The sequence below is a fragment of the Neoarius graeffei genome, chromosome 15 (assembly GCF_027579695.1).
Source record: "Neoarius graeffei isolate fNeoGra1 chromosome 15, fNeoGra1.pri, whole genome shotgun sequence".
Lineage (NCBI taxonomy): Eukaryota > Metazoa > Chordata > Actinopteri > Siluriformes > Ariidae > Neoarius > Neoarius graeffei.
This window is the reverse complement of record NC_083583.1, coordinates 45,205,484-45,230,622: the sequence shown is the minus strand read 5'-3', so window position 1 is coordinate 45,230,622 and position 25,139 is coordinate 45,205,484. Positions and strand designations below refer to the sequence as shown.

The following is a 25,139-nucleotide window of genomic DNA, read 5'->3' as shown; positions in this document are numbered from 1 at the left end:
ATTAGTATAAGGTTATTCTACATAGATGTATACAAAACCAAATAACAACATATAATATAATATAATATAATATAATATAATATAATATAATATAATATAATATAATATAATATCTCATCTCATTATCTCTAGCCGCTTTATCCTTCTACAGGGTCGCAGGCAAGCTGGAGCCTATCCCAGCTGACTACGGGCGAAAGGCGGGGTACACCCTGGACAAGTCGCCAGATCATCACAGGGCTGACACATAGACACAGACAACCATTCACACTCACATTCACACCTACAGTCAATTTAGAGTCACCAGTTAACCTAACCTGCATGTCTTTGGACTGTGGGGGAAACCGGAGCACCCGGAGGAAACCCACGCGGACACGGGGAGAACATGCAAACTCCGCACAGAAAGGCCCTCGCCGGCCCCGGGGCTCAAACCCAGGACCTTCTTGCTGTGAGGCGACAGCGCTAACCACTACACCACCGTGCCGCCCATAATATAATATAATATAATATAATATAATATAATATAATATAATATAATATAATATAATATTTAAGAATTATTCACCAAAGGCAAGGTGAATATCGGTGAATAATAACTGAGATGAAATCGAGGTTATTATTCAGCGATAATCACTGAGCCAGAAGCAGATAATTTTTTTAGTATAAATACACCAGCAATTTATTAAAAAAATAAAAATAAATCGTATTTAAAAAATAATTTATTTCAATCTTCAAACGTGGCATGCAAATGTAAAAATGTAAGTGCTTGTGTCACTTATCTACGCGGACTCACATAAAATGCTTAGTTTTGAAATCCATAAAATAAATCACCATTCCACCTTACCTTTGAGTAATTTTAGACCAAACTTTGTAGCATCTTTAGTGCTTTTAGGAACAGCATTTTCTTTTTCATAATTTGTAATTCTTCCTCACTTATGGTGACAAAGTGCTTGGCAGCCATTTTGCCGAGTAGCTGGAGGTGATTATCAAGAAACAGTCTGACCAATCAGCGCACACGATTTCCTATAATCACCTCCGGATTTATACTAAATCAGATTATATATTATATTACGGTTTACGTTATTGATTATGTCTTCTTTCTTCTGGAAGATGTGAAGTCTCCAGTCTTATTTGTATCAGTCTGTTCAAGTACTGCAATATATATATTTGCATGTGATGTATTTTTTTTTTTTAACTTCAGCCCCAGACTCTGTGCAGTCACTTAAACTTAACTCAAGCGCCAGTGACTCACACCCTAACTTTTCCTGCTTCGTTGACCTGAAATGACTCAGCTGAAACACTACTGACTCTTTCCAGTGATGTTCCAGGCATCAATTAAAATATAATGCTACAAGTTTAGTTGAAAACATTATTAATTATGTGTGTACGGCATGGGCTGTCATGACTATATTTGTTGATTGAATCAAAATCTAACCAGATGCCCGCTCTTCCTTACACCCTGCCAGGGTCATGCTTACACATCAGGTGGCAGGTCATAGCACTCTGTTGGGGCTCAGTCCAGTGTGAAAGGATCAGTCCATACATGTGTAATGAAGAAGCCCTTTAGCCCTAAGACGAGGTTTGTGCTCCTGGCCTGCTGACTCTCAGCTATACAAGGAGCATGGATGTTGGGCACACTTAAAGGTGCCTGCCTTAATTAAGTTTTACAGGTTACGCTAGAGTACTGCCTATATTACAAAACTCATTACAAGCTAATTAGGCCGGGGCAGGGACAATGCTGTTGTCGGAACAGTTAGGGTGATTGCGTTGTACTCTTGTGGTGATGTAGGTGGTGGTGGTGCTCATTATGTAGAACACGTCTAAGATCTGTGCATTCAAAGTAAGGGCCTGATGAGACTTTATGTTCAGTGCATCAGACCTTGGCCCACTACTTAAGAGCTAACTACACTGTGATGAGAAATCCAGGCTTTTTTTTTTAATAACAGGGTAGAGAAGGAAGCAGAACTGATGGAGAGGAGGCTTGCAAAGTGATTAGGCTAGGAGAAGAAGAATTGAATCATTGAGAGCCAGATTTATCCCGAAGACATCTACATTTAATGGGCACCTCACAGCTTAGGGCTCAAAGTGGTGGAGCACTTGAGAATCACGGCACAGTGGCAGCCACACTAGCACTGGTGTTCCAATAGACTGTCCATAAATAAGGCAGCAAATGGATGCCGTCAATGGCGAAGAAGCAGAAAAGCAGCCCCCATTTAGCCTGCTTAATCTCTACCACGCCTTTCCATGAAGCTCCAGTCATGCCTGGAGTCTTACTTGGAACAGTATGTACACAAGGCCTATAGTATATGCAGCTTCTTATTAGAAATGACAGCATTCTGTACATGCCAACATTGTTCACACTGCATAAGCACCAAATGTAGAAAGATGTGATTATCAAACACCGTGGCAGATCATTTACTTACACCGTCCCTGTTATTCCCCCTCTCCCCCCCCCCCACCACTTGTCGCTATGTCAGCAAGGTTCTTTTATGTTGTATTTCATATAATTTCATCATGCAGCCTAAGAAATTCTCACTTGGTATGCAACAGCTTGCTAGTAATTTGTATGTTTGGATTCCAATTATGAAGTTGTTAGAGTCACTGCCTGTGGGCTGCAAATGCGTATTACACCATACATTAAAGCACGGAGAAACACTTTTTAAATTGAGATTGTATTTCTTAGCTTTTCACATATTTATTCTTTCTTTCTTTCATTCTTTCTTTTTCTTTTTTTTACTAATGTTATTGCGGCAGTTAATTTGCTCCAGACATGCAGTGTTTTCCGCCTCTGCAAAAGCATCCAATTTAGGAGTACCATAATTGCACGATGCGAAACATTCCGTTCAAACTGTGGGTCAGGGAACATGGCCTTTGTTGAAGCTTTATAGACATAACAACACTTTCACGTGATCACAAGCAATGCTGGCTTAATAAGAAGTTGTAATGGACAAAAGTACATAATTGGTGAACTTGTTTGTTTGCTACTGGAAATCATTATGGTAGGACAGCGGTTGGAGCAAGTGGAGCTCCTACTTTGACACGGCCTGTTTCAGCTGCATGGAAAGGGTCATGTCTTGTAATTTTCCAGAAGTTTCGATCAAGTGAGAAGCTTACAGCATATTGCACAGTCAAAAGAAAGCTCATAACTCTGCTTTGTCAGTGTTTCTTGTCAGCATTGTCATAACCACGTGAGCAAGACATTGCCTGTTTGTGCTGTTGTCTAGTTTTGAGGAACCTGCACCCATTGTAGCTTGAGAGTCCTGTTTTTTTGGCTGACAGCATATGGAATTTGATGTCGTCTTGTGCTGTTGTAGCCCATCTGCTTCAAGCTTTGACGTGCTGTGCATTTTGAAATGCTTTTCAGCATATCACAGTTGTAAAGAGTGGTTGTTTGAGTTCCCGTAGACCTGTCTCATCTCATCTCGTCATTTCTGCCATTTTTTCCCCCGCCATGACACGTTTTTGCAATGTGGACTAAAATTTTGATCCTGGTTCTGGGTCTGCTTGTGTCACATTTGTTATTATATGCTTCATTATCTTGAGCAGATGTCAAATTAGCACCACTTACTGAAGTGTTTGGTGGCATAATAAATAAAGCGACTCTGTACATTAATAAATGCATAGAAGATACTCTGAAACCATCCAGTCTCCAGAGTGTATATTTACATGCCAAAAAAGGATGAGAGCAGAGAGCATAGATCCATTTTTTTAGCAGTCACTTTCACACCTATAAAAGTGCGATCCCCACTGAGGGGTTTGTAAGCTGCCAGTGAAGCAGCTTAACCCTGGCAAAGCATCGACTGGCACTGGCACAGGTGCACCATTATAGCATGTTTACCGTCACTGTCATAGAGCAAGGGCACATTAATGATGTCCTGCTTCCTAGTGCTGTGTTCCACTCGGGTTGCTTTGCCGTAGTCAATGCCCCTCATTTGGCAGTGCTTGTGTGCATGCATGAATAAGTGAGTGTGTGTATATGTGTATATATATATATATATATATATATATATATATATATATATATATATATATATGTCACACACATACATACATGAGTGTGCGCGTCGTCTCAGTGTGTTCTGGAAGCCCTGGGGCTATGAGATTTTCTCTCCTGTCCTCCCCCACTGTCTGCATCCCTTCACGCCCCCCCAAGGCCTTCCCTTCTGCACCATCTCTCTGTCAGGAGCAGTCAGAGTTTATCCCACCCAGCTGAGACGTGGGTGGTTTGGACACTGATGGCAGGCTGATCTATAGAGCTCAGGCTGGAGCTACGACACACACACACACACGATCAGTGAGGAACTGATGAGACAGGCTCCTCCATATTAGAAAAGGGTCTGTGTGTATTTAACCAGTCTACAGGGACTCCTCGCAGCAGCTCCTGCCCTGTCATTGTAAGGAATGTGCTTGCTTTGTGTCAGCTCATGTTTTCAGCATGGACAATAAACAAAAATAAGCAATTACTCAAAAGACACGCATGAAATAATCAACATATTTGTGCGACATTTTTTGTTTTTGTTTTGTACTCAGCAGTGATCCTTGTCACGACCTCATAGATTATTCATTTCTACTCCTTGTCGGTGGTTATTTGGATCATAAAATGCAATAATGGTCGTGTCCTGTGTTGCCATTTAGTGTTTTAACAACGCCTGTGCTGACTGGTCCATTTGTCTCCCTGATTGCTTTGTCTCACAGGTTGTGCGTTCCTCACCTACTGCGCCCGCGAGTCAGCCATCAAAGCCCAGAACGCCCTCCATGAGCAGAAGACGCTGCCAGGGGTGAGTTTTTGTTGCTAGCCTACAGCCGCTCCTTCAGGAGGGCCACCATATACAATGAAAGACAAAGCTTTATGTTTTTAGAAAGAAACCAAATGGGAAATAAATCAATAAGCCCAGCCTTTTAAGATCAGGCTCAGAGCCGTTTCATCGTGCCTCTGCCGTAGGGGATATGGCAAGAAATTGATCAGATGCTTTCAGTGTGGCAGCTTAGGAGAGCCAGTGAAAGCAAATGTCAATTCATCTGTTCTTTCAATTTTTCCTTTAAATTACTCTTATTTATGGATAAATGCCTGGGTAGTCATTGTTGTCCAGTTGCACAGAAGTGGAAAATAAACCCGTCTGTGTCCTGTTTGGCATTGTGACAGAACAGGACCGCTTCATAAAGAAGCAGGAGGCAATATCAGCCGCAGAGAGACACTTTTCACATTTCTATGAAATAGCTGTAAGTTGTAAGGGGGCACCATAAAGAGAGAGATGCAGCAACATGAACTACTCTGGCAGGTCCTCAAAACAGCATCTCTTTTATCCCTGCACATCTTCTAAGCTTGATTGACTTTTGTGTAAAAGGGCATTTGAATCATAAAAATTACACTTGTTCAAGAATGCCGAGGGACGTCTTAGTGGTAGCAATAAGCACGCAGAACAGAGTATTAAAAAAAGTATTCCGCTCATAGTGCATTTAAGGCTGGCCTGCTGGTAGTTCAGACATTAATTGCACTCACATGCCAACCTCAGGGGCATCAGTCAGGGCTGAACAGCTACCAGTATTACAAGGTACAAAGGATATGAAGATGAATGTTTTGGTACATTTTAAAAGAGAGAGAGGCTGTTGAAGCAGCTGGCCACTGAAAGGTTTAAAAAATCTACATGTGATGAAACAAATTAGAGATGACGACTATTCGACAAGCAGCAGTAAATGCTGGCATTGGGACACCTACTGACAAACACACAGAACCGGAGAATATGTCAGGCAAAGAGCTACAAAGATGAATACACATGCACAAGCTTGCTGTGTAACTCATGTCCTTGAATTAACTATACTGCAAATATTTGTGTTCTCATGAGGGATGGTGTAGAAATAGAGAGAGAGAGAGAGAGAGAGAGAGAGAGGCGTGAAGAAGCAGTGTGTGCGCGCGTGTGCACGTGTGCGTGCACGCACATGCATGTTCCGCTATATCTTCACACTCCATCCCCTGACCAAGCTGACTTTAAATCTTTCAGCATCAACCCCTGCTGCTGTGTGCTGATGGTAAGTAGATATGCCAGTGGTTTGTTTTGCAAAATCCTGCTTGATATGCAGTTTGCCAAAGGCTTCAGTGTAATTCATGTAAACTTGGATTCCCCAGGAGAGGAGTTATGACTTATTTACGCCTACAGTTTATCATTAACCCTTTCCCAACTATTACAGTCTGAAACGACTTGAGAGGTAGTGATCAGTCTGGCCTAAAGTTTCATTTACCATTTTCAACAATGGCACTATAAATGCCAGGGTCCGGTTGTTCAAAACGTGGTTATTTTAACGACCGGTTAACCTGTAACCATCCGTTAAAATTTTAACCTGCTCTTAGTTAACCAGCCGTTAAAAAAATTGCTTCTTGAAGCTAATTTAACCATCCATCCATCCATCCATTATCTGTAATTGCTTATCCTGTGCAGGGTTGCAGGCAAGCTGGAGCCTATCCCAGCTGACTATGGGCGAGAGGTGGGGTACACCATGGACAAGTCACCAGGTCATTGCAGGGCTGACACACAACCATTCACACTCACATTCACACCTACGGTCAATTTAGAGCCACCAATTAGCCTAACCTGCATGTCTTTGGATTGTGGGGGAAACCGGAGCACCCGGAGGAAACCCACGTGGACACGGGGAGAACATGTAAACTCCACACAGAAAGGCCCCCATCAGCTGCTGGGCTTGAACCCAGAACCTTCTTGCTGTGAGGTGACAGTGCTAACCACTACACCACTGTGCCGCCCCTAATTTAGCCATACCATTAGCAAACCAATTGGCTTAGCCCAAACCAGTCGGTTATGACGTCACACCATGTCAACATCAATCCCACAATCACCTTTGTGACAAGATGGCCGATTTTACACCTGCTTCACTCAACCGTTCTTCCATGAAGAAATGAAAGAAGAGAAACAAGAACTTTTCTCCAGACAAAGAAAAGCAATGGTGGAGGAGACGTGGACACAAAGGCATTTGTCACTTCATTAACCACTCTACTAACAGTTCCTTTCTCGATGCCCATTGTATCGCCAGTGACTTGGAAAAAACTGCCACTTGCATAAAATCTAAGGGCAGTGAGCACCTGCTCCTCAACGAACAATGCATGGCTTCTTTGCGTTGTGCGTTCCAAATCTTCTTGCAACAAATCAAATATATAACGGAGAGATTCTCTACCCAATCAGTACCGATGTTGAAGTTCTGTGTTGTTGTATTGAAGTAACTTGTTTGTTTGGTCCTCATCTGAATTGTTTTGGATGGCGTGCATTAACAATCGGGAACATGCCAGCAGTATTCGCCTGCAAGATGAATGCCATTTTGATGTTTACCTAGCCACTTGGTTAAAAGATAACGGAGGCTGGGAGGTGTGTTAATTTTAACCATTTGGTTAACTTTAAAGGAGTTTTGAACAACAGTTTAACGGTAGGTTATATTTAACATAATGTTAACTAGTGATTTAACCATTGGTCAAAAGATAGCCATGTATTGAACAACCGGACCCAGAACTTTATGTACATTATACTTTTACACTGAAAGAAGTCTACTTTCTTAAAGTCACCGTGTGCTTTTTAAAACAGGTAACTCATTTTATATGGCTGGTTCTGATTACATAGATCGTTGTTTGGAACAGCAGTTTTTCTAAACAGATAGTTTCTTTGTGCTTTTTTTCTTTTTGACCAAAAAAAAAAAAATCCTGTTTCATAGAGCAGTACATATGACCTCAATTTGTGACCTTGTAAAATGGCTTTGGGGCTTTTGAACCCATCACATCCATTATTGATATCACATCTACAACATACCAGTTACTGTAGGATGGGATGGGATGGGATGGGATGGGATAAATGGGATGGGATGGGATGGGACAGGATAGGATGGGATAAATAGAATGGAATGGGATGGGATGGGATAGGATAGGATGTGATGGGATGGAATAGGATGGGATGGAATGGGATAGGATAGGATAGGATGGAATAGGATGGGATGGAATAGGATGGAATGCGATGGGATGGAATGGAATAGGCTGGAATGGGATGGAATAGGATAGAATGGAATGGGATGGGCTGGGATGGGATAGGATAGGATGGAATGTGATTGAATGGGATACGATAGGATTGAATGGGATAGGATAGGATGGGCTAAGGTATGAAAGGATGGGATGGGATAGGATAGGAAAGAATAGGATAGGTTAAGTTCATATCACATCTACCACATACCAGTTATGAAAGGATAGGTTAGGTTAGCATAGTATGGGATGGGATAGGATTGGATAAGGTGTGAGAGGATGGGATGGGATGGGATAGGAGAGGAAAGGATAAGGATTGTTCCAGTCATTGTTCCATTCACTACTCAAATATGAAGTGGTGAAACTCTGTGTTATGGATGCACTCAGTATGGCATGGGCACAGACATAAACAGTGTGTTGCTAAAGCACAGCTGCTTGCTGAAGCGAGAGTTTGTTTCAGAAAGAGCCCTGCAGGCCGAGTGGGAGGAAGAGGAGGACGGTGTTGGCAGTTTGGTTGAGGAGAGGAAGACGTTCTGACAGCTGTCTGTTTCTATAGCTCAAAGTCTTATCACTGTCCTCCGAGGAGTGCGAGATGAGGCAAATAACATCACCATGTATACATGGTAGCCTGTCATGATCAGCCAGCACTAACGGCATTGATCTGTTGTTTGTCAGTGTATCCACACGTGTGTGGGGGTGGTGTGTGTGTGTGTGCGCGCGCGCGCGTGAATGTATTTTGTATAATGTGGATAGTCTTTAGATTTATAAATGTTATAAAATACAATGAAATCCAAAATATTGACAAAAGTGTACTTTATATATTTAGTGTCCCAACACATTTGTAGAAAATTAAATATGACAAATATGGTGAATTCAATTTGTAATTCTAAATGTACTTAATAGACCTAATCTGTCTGATGATAAATTATTATCCTCATGGTTTTCAGCTAAATAGTAATTTGAATGGTTGAAAAATTGCATTTGTGTGTGTGTGTGTGTATTTGCATGCTCTTTAATTGTTTGTGCTTTTCACACCTGAGTGGAACTCCTATTATCACATTTTCTCTGCAAATCTCTAAACCAGTGTGCTTTAATGCTGTGTATGTATGCTATGGAAGGAAATGCTGCTGTGCTGATTTTGGTCTCTACGTATACCAAACGTGACTAAAGATGAAGGCAAGGATGACATGGCTATTTAGAGTTGCATGAAATATTAAATATATATACATAATAAAATAACTATATGGGTGAAAATAGCCTGTGCAAAAACAAACAAACAAACCCCTTGTTATTAATTGATAGTATGTGTAACCCATAATATCATTCACATTCACACAAAGGAAAACATTTGACTACTCATTTAAGTTAATGCAATCTTAGTACTGAAAACGCAGTAAGAGAGCAGGATGGTTATGCAGAGGATAGTGTTGCCACCTCAAAGCTCCAGGGTCCCTGGTTCGATCCTGAGTTCGGGTTGCCATCCATCTGTGGAGTTTCACATGTTCTCCTTGTGTCTGGCTGGGTTTTGTCCCGGTTCTCCGGTTTCTTTGATTGGCTATGCTAAATTGCCCCTAGCTATGAATGTGTGTGTGCATGGTACCCACTTCAGGGTGTATTCCCACAAAAACACACACACTGTTCCTGGAATAGGCTCCCAATTCACCACTACCCTGATCAGGATAACCTGGTTACTGAACATGAATAATTAAGTTATTTCACGAAATCGAGTCCTACATGAGCTGAATAAGCCATGTACGACAAGATTGAGTGGAATAACTGTTTTATTCAATGCACATTCACTGGATTTTGAGAAACAGAGCATTTTTATTTTTTGCAAATTTGATAAATAAAAACTTTGTACAAAACATCTGACAAAATCATTTCTGCTTAGAATGTAAACAAATCAGCGAAATGACAATAGCAATTTGTGAAAAATGCATTAATAATAATTCTTGAAAAATAAAAAAAGATACGTTCTTGTCATCAAATAAATTTCTTCCATATTTTGTTGCTTTTTTGTATTTTTGGGGGTTTTGTTTTCAAGAAGAGTTTTTATTTCATCCTCAGTTGGTTCAGCAACACGCTCCGCCATTTTGTTTTTCTTCTTCTTCAGGTTTTTTTTTGGCGGTTGCCAAACCAACTTAAAGTTGCATTACTGCCACCAACTGGGCTGGAGTGTGGGAAAGGAGAAAGGGGGGGGGGGGGGGGGGTGACTATATTCCTTTAGCCATTTCTGTTTCTTTTAAATTCTTGATAACAAAGCAGTCAATTTGTTTCTCTCTACTTATGGGATATGAGCTGATATCCTAGTAGTAGAGTAGCCAATGAGAGCGCGCAATTGCTCATATCCAGTCAATGTGGATAAAATAATAATAATTATAAAACTTTCACTTACATAAATCTAATAATCCATAATACAAATGTCCTAGGCGGCATGGTGATGTAGTGGTTAGCGCTGTCGCCTCACACCAAGAAGGTCTGGGTTCGAGCCCTGTGGCCAACGAGGGCCTTTCTGTGTGGAGTTTGCATGTTCTCCCCGTGTCCACGTGGGTTTCCTCCAGGTGCTCCGGTTTCCCCCACAGTCCAAAGACATGCAGGTTAGGTTAACTGGTGACTCTAAATTGACCGTAGGTGTGAATGTGAGTGTGAATGGTTGTCTGTGTCTATGTGTCAGCCCTGTGATGACCTGGCGACTTGTCCAGGGTGTACCCCGCCTTTCGCCCGTAGCCAGCTGGGATAGGCTCCAGCTTGCCTGCGACCCTGTAGAACAGGATAAAGCGGCTAGAGATAATGAGATGAGATGAGACAAGACAAATGTCCTAACACCACAGCATCTCTTCTTCTTCTTTTGGCTGCTCCCACTTAGGGGTCGCCACAGCGGATCTTTTGTCTCCATTGCTCCCTGTCTTCCGCATCCTTCTCTACCACACCTGCCACTTTCATGTCCTCTCTCACCACATCCATGTATCTCCACTTTGGCCTTCCTTGTTTTCGTGTGCCTGGCAGCTCCATCCTCAACATTCTCCTTCCAACACGCTCTGCATCTCTTCTCAGGATGTGCCCATACTATCTCAGTCTCATCTCTCTTAGCTTAATTCCCAAGCTCTCCACATGTGCTGTCCCTCTGATGTGCTCATTCCTTATCCTGTCCAACCTTGTCACTCCCGTCGCAAACCTTAACATCCTCAACTCTACCACCTCCAACTTTGCCTCCTGTCTCTTCGTTAAGGGTACGGTCTCCAATCCATACATCACAGCTGGTCTCACTACTGTCTTATACATCTTACCTTTCACTTTTGCTGGGACTTTCCTATCACAAATGACTCCCGAAATCCTTCTCCAACCGCTCCACCCTGCCTGCACTCTCTTTCTCACCTCACTATCGCAGCCCCCATTTTCCTGCACAGTTGACCCCAGGTACTTGAATTCACCAAATTTCTTTACGTCTACTCCTTGCATCTTCACTACACTCTCATCCCCATTCTCATTGATGCACATGTATTCTGTTTTGCTACTGCTCACCTTCATTCCTCTTCGTTCCAATGCATACCTCCATCTCTCCAAACCCAACTCAACCTCCTTTCTACTTTCACCACATATCACAATATCATCCGCAAACATCATGTTCCATGGTGACTCTTGCCTCACTTCGTCCGTCAAGCTATCCATCACTATGGCAAACAAGAAAGGACTCAAAGCAGATCCTTGATGAAGTCCCACCTTCACCTTGAACCATTCAGTCTTTCCAACTGCACACCTCACTGCTGTTTCACTGTTCTCATACATGTCTTGCACCACTCGAATATACTTCTCATTCACTCCACACTTTCTCATACAATACCATAACTTGTCTCTTGGCACTCTATCGTATGCCTTCTCCAGGTCTACAAACACACAACATAGCTTTCGCTGGCCTTCCCTGTACTTCTCCATTAATATTCTTAAAGCAAAAATTGCATCCGACGTGCTCTTCTTTGGCATAAACCCGTACTGCTGTTCACAGATTGCTGCCTCTCTTCTCAATCTTGTCTCCAATACCCTTTCCCCCTAACACCACAGCATATGGTCTGAAATACTTTAAATATAATTTACAAAGAAATATAACCCTGCATATCCTGACATTTATAGTTTAAATTTAATGATCACAGTGCCATGAGATGGTAAAACTCATCAGTACATTAAACACCATGGATAAATGTGTGCTTTTTGCCTTTTCCATGTTGCCTGTTGTGTTATTACTGCAGCAGTATTCAGCAATGTCATTTTTGACATTATTGTTGGCACACAATCTTTACTCCAAGCTGCAATATCTTTCCTTTGCTTTACTGAAGTTGTGTTAAAGGTCTCCAGAATGCAAGATGCCACACATCTAGTTTACAAACCCACACACAAAAACCTCTAGTATTCTCATATCATCTCATTATCTCTAGCCGCTTTATCCTTCTACAGGGTCGCAGGCAAGCTGGAGCCTATCCCAGCTGACTACGGGCGAAAGGCGGGGTACACCCTGGACAAGTCGCCAGGTCATCACAGGGCTGACACATAGACACAGACAACCATTCACACCTACGGTCAATTTAGAGTCACCAGTTAACCTAACCTGCATGTCTTTGGACTGTGGGGGAAACCGGAGCACCCGGAGGAAACCCACGCGGACACGGGGAGAACATGCAAACTCCACACAGAAAGGCCCTCGCCGGCCACGGGGCTCGAACCCGGACCTTCTTGCTGTGAGGCGACAGCGCTAACCACTACACCACCGTGCCGCCCTGTTGGATGATCTGTTCAGCATATATGATAAATTAATGTGATTTAATAGTGATTAATTTACTATTTCCTTGTCGCCGAAGTGTTTTGCTTTACTGTGGCCAGATTTGCGGTTACAGTTTGTAGTAAATACTGTAAATGCAGTCAATTCCTATAAAAACCCTTCATCACTGTCATATCAGAGGAAAGGGATGTACCATTCACAGAGCCGTGACACTGCCACGATGCGCACGGGATGGCAGTGGCAGAGATTTGTGTGTGTCGGGGTGGGTTTGTGAATATAGTAAAGTGGTGCCCTTTAAATCAGAAAAAAAAACAACAACTTCACCCAAGTTCTGCTCAGCAAATTCTCCCCTCATGACTTTTTAAAATGCAGAAACGGGCCTTTCCTTTTCTATTTATTATCTTTTTTAACCCACACATATTTTATCATCTGCCTCTTTCAAAGCAAGCTTTCTCGTGTTGCTCTTTATTATAAAAAAGAAAGTCAACTTCTTTTTTATAAACCCAAAAGCTTTCCTATGCTTCCTGTGAATAAAAAAGAAACATTTGGACATCAGTGGCCTAAATGGTCCAAAGAAATCCCCTGAGTTCAGGAGCACTTTCTCCCTTCTCTCTTTAAAATTGGAAAATTTAAAGGAGGTATATGAAATATTTAGTGGTGCACCAAACACAGCCCCTTGTGAACCACTTTTCTGGCAAGAGTGTTTTTTCCTCAGGCGACACAGGTTGGGGAAAAAAAAAGAATTATTAATGTTTCTTATTTTTAGCCTCTTTAGTCTATTTCAGGTTATGGCTGTAGACGGGGCACAAGCGTCTGTGGAATTGAGTCATGTGACTGTGTGATCTGGGTTAGGTTAGTGGTTGCACTCCATGCTTGATGGCACATCACTGTCTCTCTCTTGGGACTCTGTCTGGAGGAGTCTGGCTGAATGAGGGCCTCTGATGGGCCAGCCAAGGCCCACTTCCTCTTTCTGCCAATCCATCTTCATGTCCCCCGGCAGGTCTGTGAATGCAGGTGTGCTCTAGCCAGCACCATAATGGAGGCTGAGAGAGGAGAGAAGGCGAGACAGATTACGGCCAGGTTCTTGGAAGCCACAGTTGATGGTGGAAGACTAACAGAGACAGATGGAGAGGCCAAGAAAGGTTGTGTCATTCTGTTTGGGGATGAAGGGCACACTTAAGACATGGTAGGGTGTAAAACTAATCAGCTCTGACATGTAGCCCCTCTGTCCATGACTAAGAGACAGCACGTGATGAGGACATGGAAAGTGAGAGTGAGAGAGTCAAAGTAAAATAATTGAAACAAATTAGATATGTATATTTAATTGAGTAACTTAAACGAATAGAAAATGGAGTTGAAGCAGAAATATGAGAAAACATTCTCCTCAATACTATGTATCCTGCTTCATGGATTACACATACTTACCGGTACTACACTACACATGGATTAAAACGTTTGATTAGCCTCGATACAGAGATGATACAGAGAAGGCATTCTTACCTGAGGCATCTGACTCCTTTCTTGCTTTTCTCCTCGTAAACTCATCCATCAAATTCCAGCTATTTAGCAATCTCTGACTTACTGCTTGGCATTGACAGCATTTTGAGTATCCTTTGCATAATTTTATTGTGGTATTATCTAACTTTGATTTCCTTTATAACCCAAACTTATTGATGGTTCATGGTTATCTCTGTTGTCGCTCCAGCTAAAACAGTTAGGACCTAACTTACCACATAAAGATTAAAAATTCAGCCTCTAGTAGGCTTGGTCTGGAATCCATCCCTCGATATAGTGTTTATAAGAGAAAAGCCTCACTATGGAGCACTTGCATGTGACGTCACAGCCGATCCAGATTGTGACAGACGCCATCTTGTCGGTCAAACGCCATATTCCGCCTTCTACTTCTACTTCTGGGTCTACTTCTGCTTTTACTTCTACCTTTTCTTCTGGAAAACCCTACTATATACAATTCTACTACAACGGCTGCGGCTACAAGCTCTCCCTACCTGTGCACGTTTTTTATGTTTTTTGTGTGTATTTTTGCGTGTTGTTCGTCTGTACCGGACTTCAATATCCACTACAACCATATGGACTTACTGGACATTGGTTTCCAGCAGAAAATGACGGTTTGTAGCGATTTCCATCGCATGCACAACATTCCAGACGAGATAGCGAGACCAGCGGGGTCTCCGTGGATTGTTAGCGGAAGCACAGCGAAGGAGGCGGCGCCGGGAGCGGAAGCAAAAGCGAGGCTGCAGAGCCGGCCTGTTGACTAAGCTCAGAAAACAGCTACTCAAACCTCCACTGCTAAGCCTCTACCTCTCCAACACCAAATCCATGTAAACAACACGGACGATTTGGAATTACCTTATTCTATTCTATAATCGGCTGGTCAGTGCTATACTCAATACTTAAGTGACTTACCCATCCAATGAGGATTCTTGTTTACAAGATGCCACATCTGAGTCGCTGACAAATCCTGAATTTCTGTAGAGATAACTGTGCAGAGATTTATAAGCACGCAGTGCTTCACCACTGAACAGCGAGGGAAAGTTAATGAGGTAATTATACACGTCCGGGTATTCCGCTGGCAGTTCAAAATCCGGTCGTGAAAACTCCGTCCGGTAAGCCATAAGGGTCACAAATCTGTAGATCGTATATTTTAGACATATATCTAGTTATCTGTTCATTAGAAAAATGAGCCGTGTAGTCCGTCGGTTGAAATTGATCCATTCTGTACACGAGTGCAGCAGTATTCAGCGGTGTTTTTTACCGACAAGATGGCGGTTGTGTACTTTCCGGTCACGTGACTGCAAGATCTCTATATTTGACTGATATCAGATATAACCAGGTGCTTGGTATGACTAGATTAGAAAGGCTGTTCATATGAGTATCAGCTCGAGGTCTTCTACACAACCTTTTCTGTATCTTGAAAGTGACTTTATTTAGATAGCTTGCGGTTGAACATGCAGACATACAGAATGCATGTACATCTATACAGGTGTTACATTTGGGGGACAACATAATACAGTTTATTCTATCCACATTCACTGGATATGAGCAATCGCATGCTCTGATTGGCTAATCTACTACTAGGCTATCACCTCATATTCTTGACTTGCAAGTGACGTCAAAGCAAAATAGAAACCCGGATGTCGGCCATGTTGGTGGATATACAAATGCGGGCTCAAGCGACATTTCATACAAAACACAGTCACGCGTGGGCAACTCTCTTTGTTTTTCCACTGCTTTAAGCGTTCTTTTAGCTATGCCGTATCTTTGTGCTGTATATGGTTGTGGTCACAACAGTACTCATGACCGTGGCACGTTCTGATTTTTTAAAATTCCGTCCGTGATTAGGAAAGAGGGCGAGGAAACTCTGAGGCTTCGTACGGAGAAGAGACGAGCACGGCTGAACAATATCGGCAGGGCTGATCTAACAGAGGCTAAAACCAAAACAGCTCGTGTTTGCAGTAATCATTTTATCTCAGGTGAGATTCAAAAGCTTTCTCAATAATATCATGGAAGAATTTTATTTTGTGGTGCTAGAATTTTGCTATAAAATGAGCGTTCTCTTGTCGTGGTTCATTCGGTCTTTGCTATCATTTTAACACATGCATTACCGTTTCGCTTCTAGGAGTGCCAGCAAAATTATACGATAGGAACAATCCAGACTGGGCACCCACTCAGAAAATGGGCTATGTTTCGTCCAAGGTCGGACTTGATTCTTCGGCAGCCGAACCAGATAGAATGTGATATCTGGGGACTCGATGGTTGGTAGAAGCATCTTATCTTCAGAAAAGTCTGACTTTTTAAAATAATATGGGTCAAAACCACACATATCTATCTTCTCTTTGTATCGAATCTTCACCTGACCATTCAAATCGTGGTAATACTGAGAAAATTCAGCATTGTTTACAGACACGCTTTCAGCGGCTGCCGTCCTAGCTGCTTTGTATATTCACCATCATGGCGGATGCTCATGACGTAGCACATTTTGATCACGTGGTTGCAAGTCATCTATACCGTGAGTAGAGAAAAACAAAATGGTGGCGTGCATCAAGTCAGATATATCACTTTATCAAGTATTTAAAAGAAATAGAAATAGCTAAAAGAATATAGTCCCCCCCAATAGCTCCTGTTCCACACTCCAACCCAGTTGGTGGCAGTAATGCACCTTTAAGTTGGTTTGCCAACCGCCAAAAAAAACCTGAAAGAAAAATAAGGAGAAAATGGCGGAGAGTATTGCTGAACCAACCGAGGATGAAATTTAAAAGCTCTACTTGAAAACAAAACCTCAAAAAATAAAAAAGCAACAAAATATGGAATGAAAGTATTTCATGGTAAGAACACATCTTTTTTTATTTTTCAAAAATTGTTATTATCGCATTTTTCACAAATTGCTACTGTCATTTTGCTGGTTTATTTACATTCTAAGTGGAAATGATTTTGTCGGACGTTTTGTATAAAGTTTGTATTTATCGGATTTACAAAAAATAAAAATAAAAATGCTCTGTTTCTCAAAATCCAGTGAATGTGGATAGAATAAAACAGTTATTCCACTCAATCTTGTCGTACATGGCTACGCGCCTCATTGGCTATTAGCTCACGTAAAACCCAATTTCATGGAATAACTGTTCCTTGTTGTTACCCATTTTGTTTTAACATTATTAATTCATGTGGTATGTCCATCCATCCATTATCCGTAACCGCTTATCCTGTACAGGGTCGCGGGTAAGCTGGAACCTATCCCAGCTGACTATAGGCGAGAGGTGGGGTACACCCTGGAAAAGTCGTCAGGTCATCACAGGCAACTTGACATTGACACATAGAAATAAACAACCATTCACACTTACGGTCAATTTAGAGCCACCAATTAACCTAACCTGCATGTCTTTGGACTGTGGGGGAAACCAGAGCACCCGGAGGAAACATGCAAACTCCACACAGAAAGGCCCCCATCGGCCACTGGGCTCAAACTCAGAACCTTCTTGCTGTGAGGCGACAGTGCTAACCACTACACCACCGTGCCACCCCGTGTGATGTGTATATTATGTAAAGAAAAAAGACCACAATAATGTATGCTGTTAGAGGAAAAGATTCAAAAGGGAATGAAAACTTTACTTCTGACTGTTCCAATCACCGACACTGGAGACTCCTTCCAAAAAAAATTAATGGAATAAATGTCTTCTTAGTAAAAACAAGTTTTTAAATGGTTTATATTGATATGGCGCATTAGTTGTACAAGTCCATATAAACCTTGTGCCTGGAGCTAATTGTGATTGATTATAACAGAGAATTCAGTAGTGCTGTGGTATTACTGTATATGTGTTACTATTGTGGTAGTTACACTTTAGATGACTGTAGCTCTGTTCTTCCCACAGCGATCTTTGCATATGCTTCTAGAGCTAGATCTCTCTCTCTCTCTCTGACATCACATAATTCTGTTCTAATACTGTTCTTAGAAATGAACTACTTGTAATATTTCTAATTTAATGTGATTCCTGGAAACCCTATTTCCAGGAATGAAGCAACAAGTATCTGGAGCAAAAATGCTCCAGTGCTGAGTTTGCTATGACAGCTATGATCTCTCACATTTACCTGACACTTTTATCCAAAGTGCTTTTATAATTGAGGCTGGAGGCAAGCAGTTTTTAGGGATAAAGGAAGACGAGCTCAGTGGTCGAAAAGTGGCTGGAATTTGAAGTCATAACCTTCCAATCTTTAGTCTAATGCCTGAACCACTGAGCTACCACTAACCCAAACACACAATCCCCAGCTCATGTCCTATCCATTAGTCCACTGGGCCACGTGCTTCTTTACGGAATGCAAGACTAGTTGTAGTTATTTACATGGAAACAATGCATTTTTAAAAACCTACGATTACACTATGAGATTAAGTGGAAATGTAGAGTCAGTCATAGTCAGGAAAATGAGAAGAGGGGATCGGAAGGCCAAGAAGCAGTAACCATTCAAAATATTAATATTCATTTCCTACAGTACTTAGATCATTTCACATTGGTATCCTGTTTTGTTTTGTTCAGTTTCACAAATTTGATTTTGGATCGTTGTTCGATTTACACTGAAGAGCCTTCATTACACTCAAATGGCGATGTCCCATGCTTACACACTTTCATACACACACATGGGTGTGGTGTTTGCTAGTCTGCTGTTCAAACATTAGCAAATGAATCTGTCATGAAGACAAGTTGTGAGGCATTTTTTTTCTTTCTTTTTTTTTTTCCCTTCAGAAAGTCATTGCTGACTGTCACTTCTGGCTATGAAGTCCAAAGAGAGGTACACCACAGCATCCAATCTATCACAGGGTAGAACTGTGAGCACCAGATGCCTCCGAGGAATAATTATTAAATTGTCAGCGTGGAGGTACAAGCTGTAGAAATGGACTGGAATATTGTGTTTTTAGTTTGAGGAAGAGCTGGGGGGGGGGGGAGAGAAACCATGATCCATGTTCTTCATATAGCAGGAGTCTGTTGTCCACTGAGGATTGTCAATATTGTAATATAGTATAACAGTGGGGATGGAAAAAAAGGCCTGTAGCTATTACACACACCCTCAGAGTAATACTTCTATTTCAGAGTGGTCGATGCAAAGCAAGGGTGAGGTTGTATAAGTCTCAGTGTGTGTGTGTGTGTGTGTGTGTGTGTGTGTGTGTGTGTGTGTTTGTTTGTGAGCGTGCCCCATTTGCTCCCTGAGCAATGTGTGTGCCCTGATGACACACACAGAGAGAGAGAGAGAGAGAAAAAAAAAAAAAAAAAAAATATATATATATATATATATATATATATATATATATATATATATATATATATATATATATATATATATATATATATTTGTGTGTGTTTGTATGCACGCTCCAGTGAGGAGCAGCGGGAATGAATTGAGTCGTCGCTCATCATCATACTGACCAGTCACCATGGCAACATGGGCAAACCACATACCAGGCCACTGCACAATCCATTAGGTGAGAGATGCAAGGATGGGGAAAACGAAGGAAGACAAGACAACACATTTATTCACCAGGCTTATTTTTACCTGTTTTTCCATATTTTTTATTTATGACGGTATTGATCTGTGTCACAGGCAGGGGCTAGGCAAACTGCCACTGGAGCATCCTCACCTTTGTTTCCTGAAGAATAAAAAGATTCAGTGACTGCTCCTGCTCCACTGGGCATAACACACACACACACACACACACACACACACACACACACACACACACACACACACACACACACCATAATTTTCTTTTTTGTTGTATTTTTATGAATCTTCTCTAACCTCCAACTGATTTCTAATCAGAGTGAGACAGATTTCAAAGTAATGTAGTCTTTTTTTTTCTCTATTCATATCCACTGTCTGGAAAGTTTACTCTAATGCCTCTCATATTTGTCAAGCATAAAATCAAACAGCTGAAATCAAATTATCAGTATTCAAAGCGTCACAAATAGAATGGAGTAATATGCTCATGTGATATCAATATTATACTAAATTACATTATAATACACCTTTCTGACAGTTTTGGGGGAAGCTGGGACAGTACCCCTCTTGGTTAGCAGCAGTCGCTAACTCAAGAGTTGTTTATTTCACTTCCTGTTCCCATTTCTTTAGCACATACTGGTCCTAGTTATACACACAGTTACCATTTTGTCTCCACAAATCATTACCACTTCTACCTAGTCATGTAAGTTTGAGCCATGTTGTTCTGTCTGCTTTGCCTGTGTTTTTGACCTTTTATGATTGTTTGTTCTCCTTTGGATTATCTCTGCCTGGTTTTGATGTTTTGGATGGTCATAGTAAAATATTTGTAATACCAAAGAGGAATCATTAGGACCTTCTAGGCCTTCAGAGAAGGCCCAAACATATCAGCATGTCAAATGTTACATCTAATTGTTTTCATTCTTTCAAAATTTCATGATAATTATTCTCTTCTAATTCTAATTTGGCCTCCTTTTCTGTCAAATTTGCTTCAGAAATGAAAAGGTTACTGTCCTGAAAACATTAAAATACAGTTATCCAGTGACTTTTTTTTATTTTTTTGTCTCTAGGCTGAGAAGAGTTTAGAGCTGGCTCACTCATGGGTTAGGACTTCATTGCCGGGAAAGAAGGCTATGGCGGTGTATGTTTATGTAGGAAGTGACAGATGAATTAACCAATCAGACTTTGATTTATACTGGGCGGGACCAAAAATTTATCGCCCTAGGCCTACTCGAAGGCCAACATGAGCTTAACCGTGAATCAGCTCCGTCAGTGCAGCAGTGACGTCACCTTCCAGCCAGTATAGTGTTCATCAGTAGTGTTAGAGAATGTTCAAAAAACGGTCAGCCAGTGCTATCAAGAGCAAGTAGCACAGGCTAACGACCGAGAAACTAAGATTTCTGTCTCTAGACTCTTCTTCCACGCATGCTCGCTACAGTATTTTTCACTCAGATTTAAGTATTCATTTCCATGTTTAATTTACTTAGTTACTTTTAAAAATCAACATCGACAACTACACACAACGGAGCGACCTGGCAGCCTGCCGATAATCCCTTACAAAATCCTTTGCCCTGTTGCTTTTTTGGTGTCTGGCTAAGTTTTGGCTGAGCTGAAGTCCCAGCTCTAACAGTAACGGTTTGCCAGTGTGTAACACAATATACTTTTTAATAGGTCACTTACCCTTAGTTAAAAATAATCACCACAGGAATCAGATTCATGTTAATAAACCAACGAGTCCTTGCTTCTCCTCTTATTCAAATGTGCTTTGTGTGCAGTTGTTAATCCTGGATTTAAAACACATAACAGAGATAAACACATTACTTCCTCTGTTGATTTTATTTTAGGTTCGCCAAAAAGCAACATAATAGCCTCTCATTTCACATCAGTGCCAGCTCCTGTAGTAGGCTGTGCAGCTCGGAGCAGCTTCATCGTGGTGTTAGGAGAATCGACTGGCAGGCACCCGGTTTACCCAGGGCTCTTGGCACTCCCCAGAATTCTGTTTTGGAAAAATGGCAGCAGATGAGCGGAAATTCGGTAGTAGATCATGCCAGCACCTGATGGCACCGTGTAGGAGAATAACGCAAAGATGACAACAATGTACTAATCAGAACAGCATTAGATCAGTGGAAATGAATTCGAGCCCTAAAATATTTGGAGATTATTAAGCTGTTGATTAGGTGGGAGTAACTAATTATAAGTGTTTTGTTTATTTATTCATTTTTTTCTGATGTTACCCTTTCACAGCAGTAAAGCTATATTCCAATGGATTATTTATTTCACTTAGCATCTGCTGTCTTTCTTTTTTTTTTTTCCTGGCTAGAGTAAGACATTTCTTTGGATTTTGGATTTGAGATAAAACAATATTGAGCAAATTAAATATCACCATTACTACAAGGATATTAGCAACTATAGAGGGTATGTAAGAGTGGAAACAGCTATTCAACATATGGTGAGTGTCTTAACATGTTCCAGCAATTAAAAGAGCATTAACTGGATCATTTATTATAAGAAATTTAAAAGGTGATCCTTACCTCTGACTTGTTTTAAATTCATTGATATTTAAATCTATAGTGATATATATTGTACATCTATAGCTATTGGAGCTAAAAAAAAAAAAAAACCTCCAAAACCCCCTACCAGGACTAATTGGCAGGTCCATTTTCCTTACTCATTTCACTAAATACCATTTGCTTTTTGTTCCTTTGAACTTACTGAATATTTTTAGTAATTGCTGGATAATTAAATAATATTGGCTGGCGTTGGGGCGGCACGGTGGTGTAGTGGTTAGCACTGTTGCCTCACAGCAAGAAGGTTCTGGGTTCAAGCCCAGCGGCTGACAGGGGCCTTTCTGTGCGGAGTTTGCATGTTCTCCCCGTGTCTGCATGGGTTTCCTCCGGGTGCTCTGGTTTCCCCCACAGTCCAAAGACATGCAGGTTAGGCTAATTGGTGGCTCTAAATTGACCGTAGGTGTGAATGTGAGTGTGAATGGTTGTTTGTCTCTGTGTGTCAGCCCTGCGATGACCTGGTGACTTGTCCAGGATGTACCCTGCCTCTCACCCATAGTCAGCTGGGATAGGCTCCAGCCTGCCTGTGACCCTGTAGGACAGGATAAGCGGCTATAGATAATGGATGGATGGATGGATGGATGGATGGACGGATGGCTAGCATTGAGTGGTCTATCAGATATATTCCATTCAGCTAGCATGATATTGAACGAGTTGAAGATGAGTTCAGTATCATGCTAACTGAATGGAATATATCTGATAGACCATGAAAAAAAAAGCCAGCCAGTATTATTATTTTATACATACACACTCTTCATATCAGCATTCTCGAAGCCCAATGTAAGCTTACCCATGACTCGGTGCTGTTAGCGTGGCAGTCCAGTTATCTTCCAGCTGGCGTAGCAGTAGCGTTAGCGAAGGCCAACGGGAGCTTACCTGCGACTCCGTGCTGTTAGTGAGGTAGTCCAGTTACCTTCTAGCTGGTGTAGTGTTAGCAAAGACCAGTGCTAGCGCAGGTCAATGCTAGCACAGTCAAGCCTATTATTATTATTTTTTTTTTTATTTATTTATTTTTTCCCTGTATAATTTACTTAGATACTTTTAAAATCAACATCGACAACTACACACAACAGAGCAATCTGGCAGCCAAAATTCTCTCAAAATCTTCTGCGTTTAATGAAGCAAACCTTGCGACCATGTTTGTTTAAAAACTGTCACAGTCACCTGCTAGTGCAGAAATTTTACATCTCCGACGTGTCTCTTTTCCAGTTTTTTGATGTCTGTTGGTATGTTTTTCTCTTGTAAATATGCATGAAGAATATATCATGAAGTTTTGGTAGCCTTTCAGGTGTTCAGTGCGTCTTCGGTTTCAGTTTATTTATTTAGTGCTTAATCCTAGCAGTAGCACTGGATTAGCCTCGTTTTCTCTCTTTCCTGGCTGACAAAGAAATGACTCTGCACATGCACAGCAAAAGTTTTGTCATTGGATCTTCACATGTGTTCTGATGTGTGACGTGTTGTCTTGAGAACATGCAATATTATAACAATATTGCTCCATTGGGGAGAGTGGCGTAATATATGGAAGATAAGTGATATGATAATATTGCATGCCATCAGTAAACCTGCTTGAAGGAAATAGACTACATGTTTTTATTCCATGGAAATAGTGGCCTATATGTATAATAATATGCTTTATTATTCCTATATTAAAAAGGAATAATAAGCAGAGATGTGAAAGAGATAACATTTGATGAGTGGAAAACAGAGATTTTAGTGGAAAATGTGAAAGGAAGGACTATCATTGCCCCAAACAGAAGTCTGGTTTGGCTCTATTTAATCCATCTCATCTCATCTCATTATCTCTAGCCGCTTTATCCTGTTCTACAGGGTCGCAGGCAAGCTGGAGCCTATCCCAGCTGACTACGGGCGAAAGGCGGGGTACACCCTGGACAAGTCACCAGGTCATCACAGGGCTGACACATAGACACAGACAACCATTCACACTCACATTCACACCTACGGTCAATTTAGAGTCACCAGTTAACCTAACCTGCATGTCTTTGGACTGTGGGGGAAACCGGAGCACCCGGAGGAAACCCACGCGGACACGGGGAGAACATGCAAACTCCGCACAGAAAGGCCCTCACCGGCCACGGGGCTCGAACCCGGACCTTCTTGCTGTGAGGCGACAGCGCTAACCACTACACCACCGTGCCGCCCGCTATTTAATCCATATAGTAGTAAAAATGTACTGTGTAGAAATCTTGGCCCTTTGAGCATACAAAATCTCTCCCAATGTGATCTAAATTAAACTCCTCTAATGTTATTTCCTTGTAGCACCATTTTAAAAGAAAAGAGTCTTTGACAACAAGGTCTTTTCATTTATTCATTCATTCATTCATTTATTTTATTAATAGTGTAAATTATGTTTGCACTATTAAGAGCTTTGTCTGTCATTACTACTACAGGAAGGATTGTACATTCAAACCCCTTTAGTCCAATGGATGACTTTTAATTAAGTTCAGGTATTGAATTAAGATCATGGCACAGATTCAAATGGCTTAGTTCAAGCTAAAAATAGGGCCAGTGCTTGTTGATGACTCTCTGTGGACTGTTGGGCAGAAGTGAGAATGGATAAAAGGCGAGGCTGTCGGCTCAGAGCTGATGCTTTTAATGGGCTGTAGTAGCCTATGAGCACCAATGTAGAGACTTTTGCACTGAAAGATGTTCAGAATGGTGATGTTTGGGTATGGAGTCTATTTTAGGTAGTAGGTAAGAGATTGTGAATTCTTTTTTTTTTTTTTTTTGTTTCACAGTATCGCTTCACACACTTTCTCCTGTTAACACTGAACACTTA

At 41.4% G+C, this 25,139-nt stretch overlaps 1 protein-coding gene across 32 annotated transcripts in view; it reads left to right on the top strand.

Annotated features, from left to right (window-relative positions):
- celf5a (cugbp, Elav-like family member 5a) overlaps positions 1–25,139 on the top strand; it is a 355,737-nt gene that overhangs the window by 8,384 nt on the left and 322,214 nt on the right. For all 32 annotated transcript variants that reach the window (XM_060941443.1, XM_060941444.1, XM_060941433.1 and 29 more), the window contains exon 2: positions 4,693–4,775. In XM_060941443.1, coding sequence (XP_060797426.1) covers positions 4,693–4,775 — 83 coding nt within the window. The remainder of the gene's footprint in view (positions 1–4,692; positions 4,776–25,139) is intronic.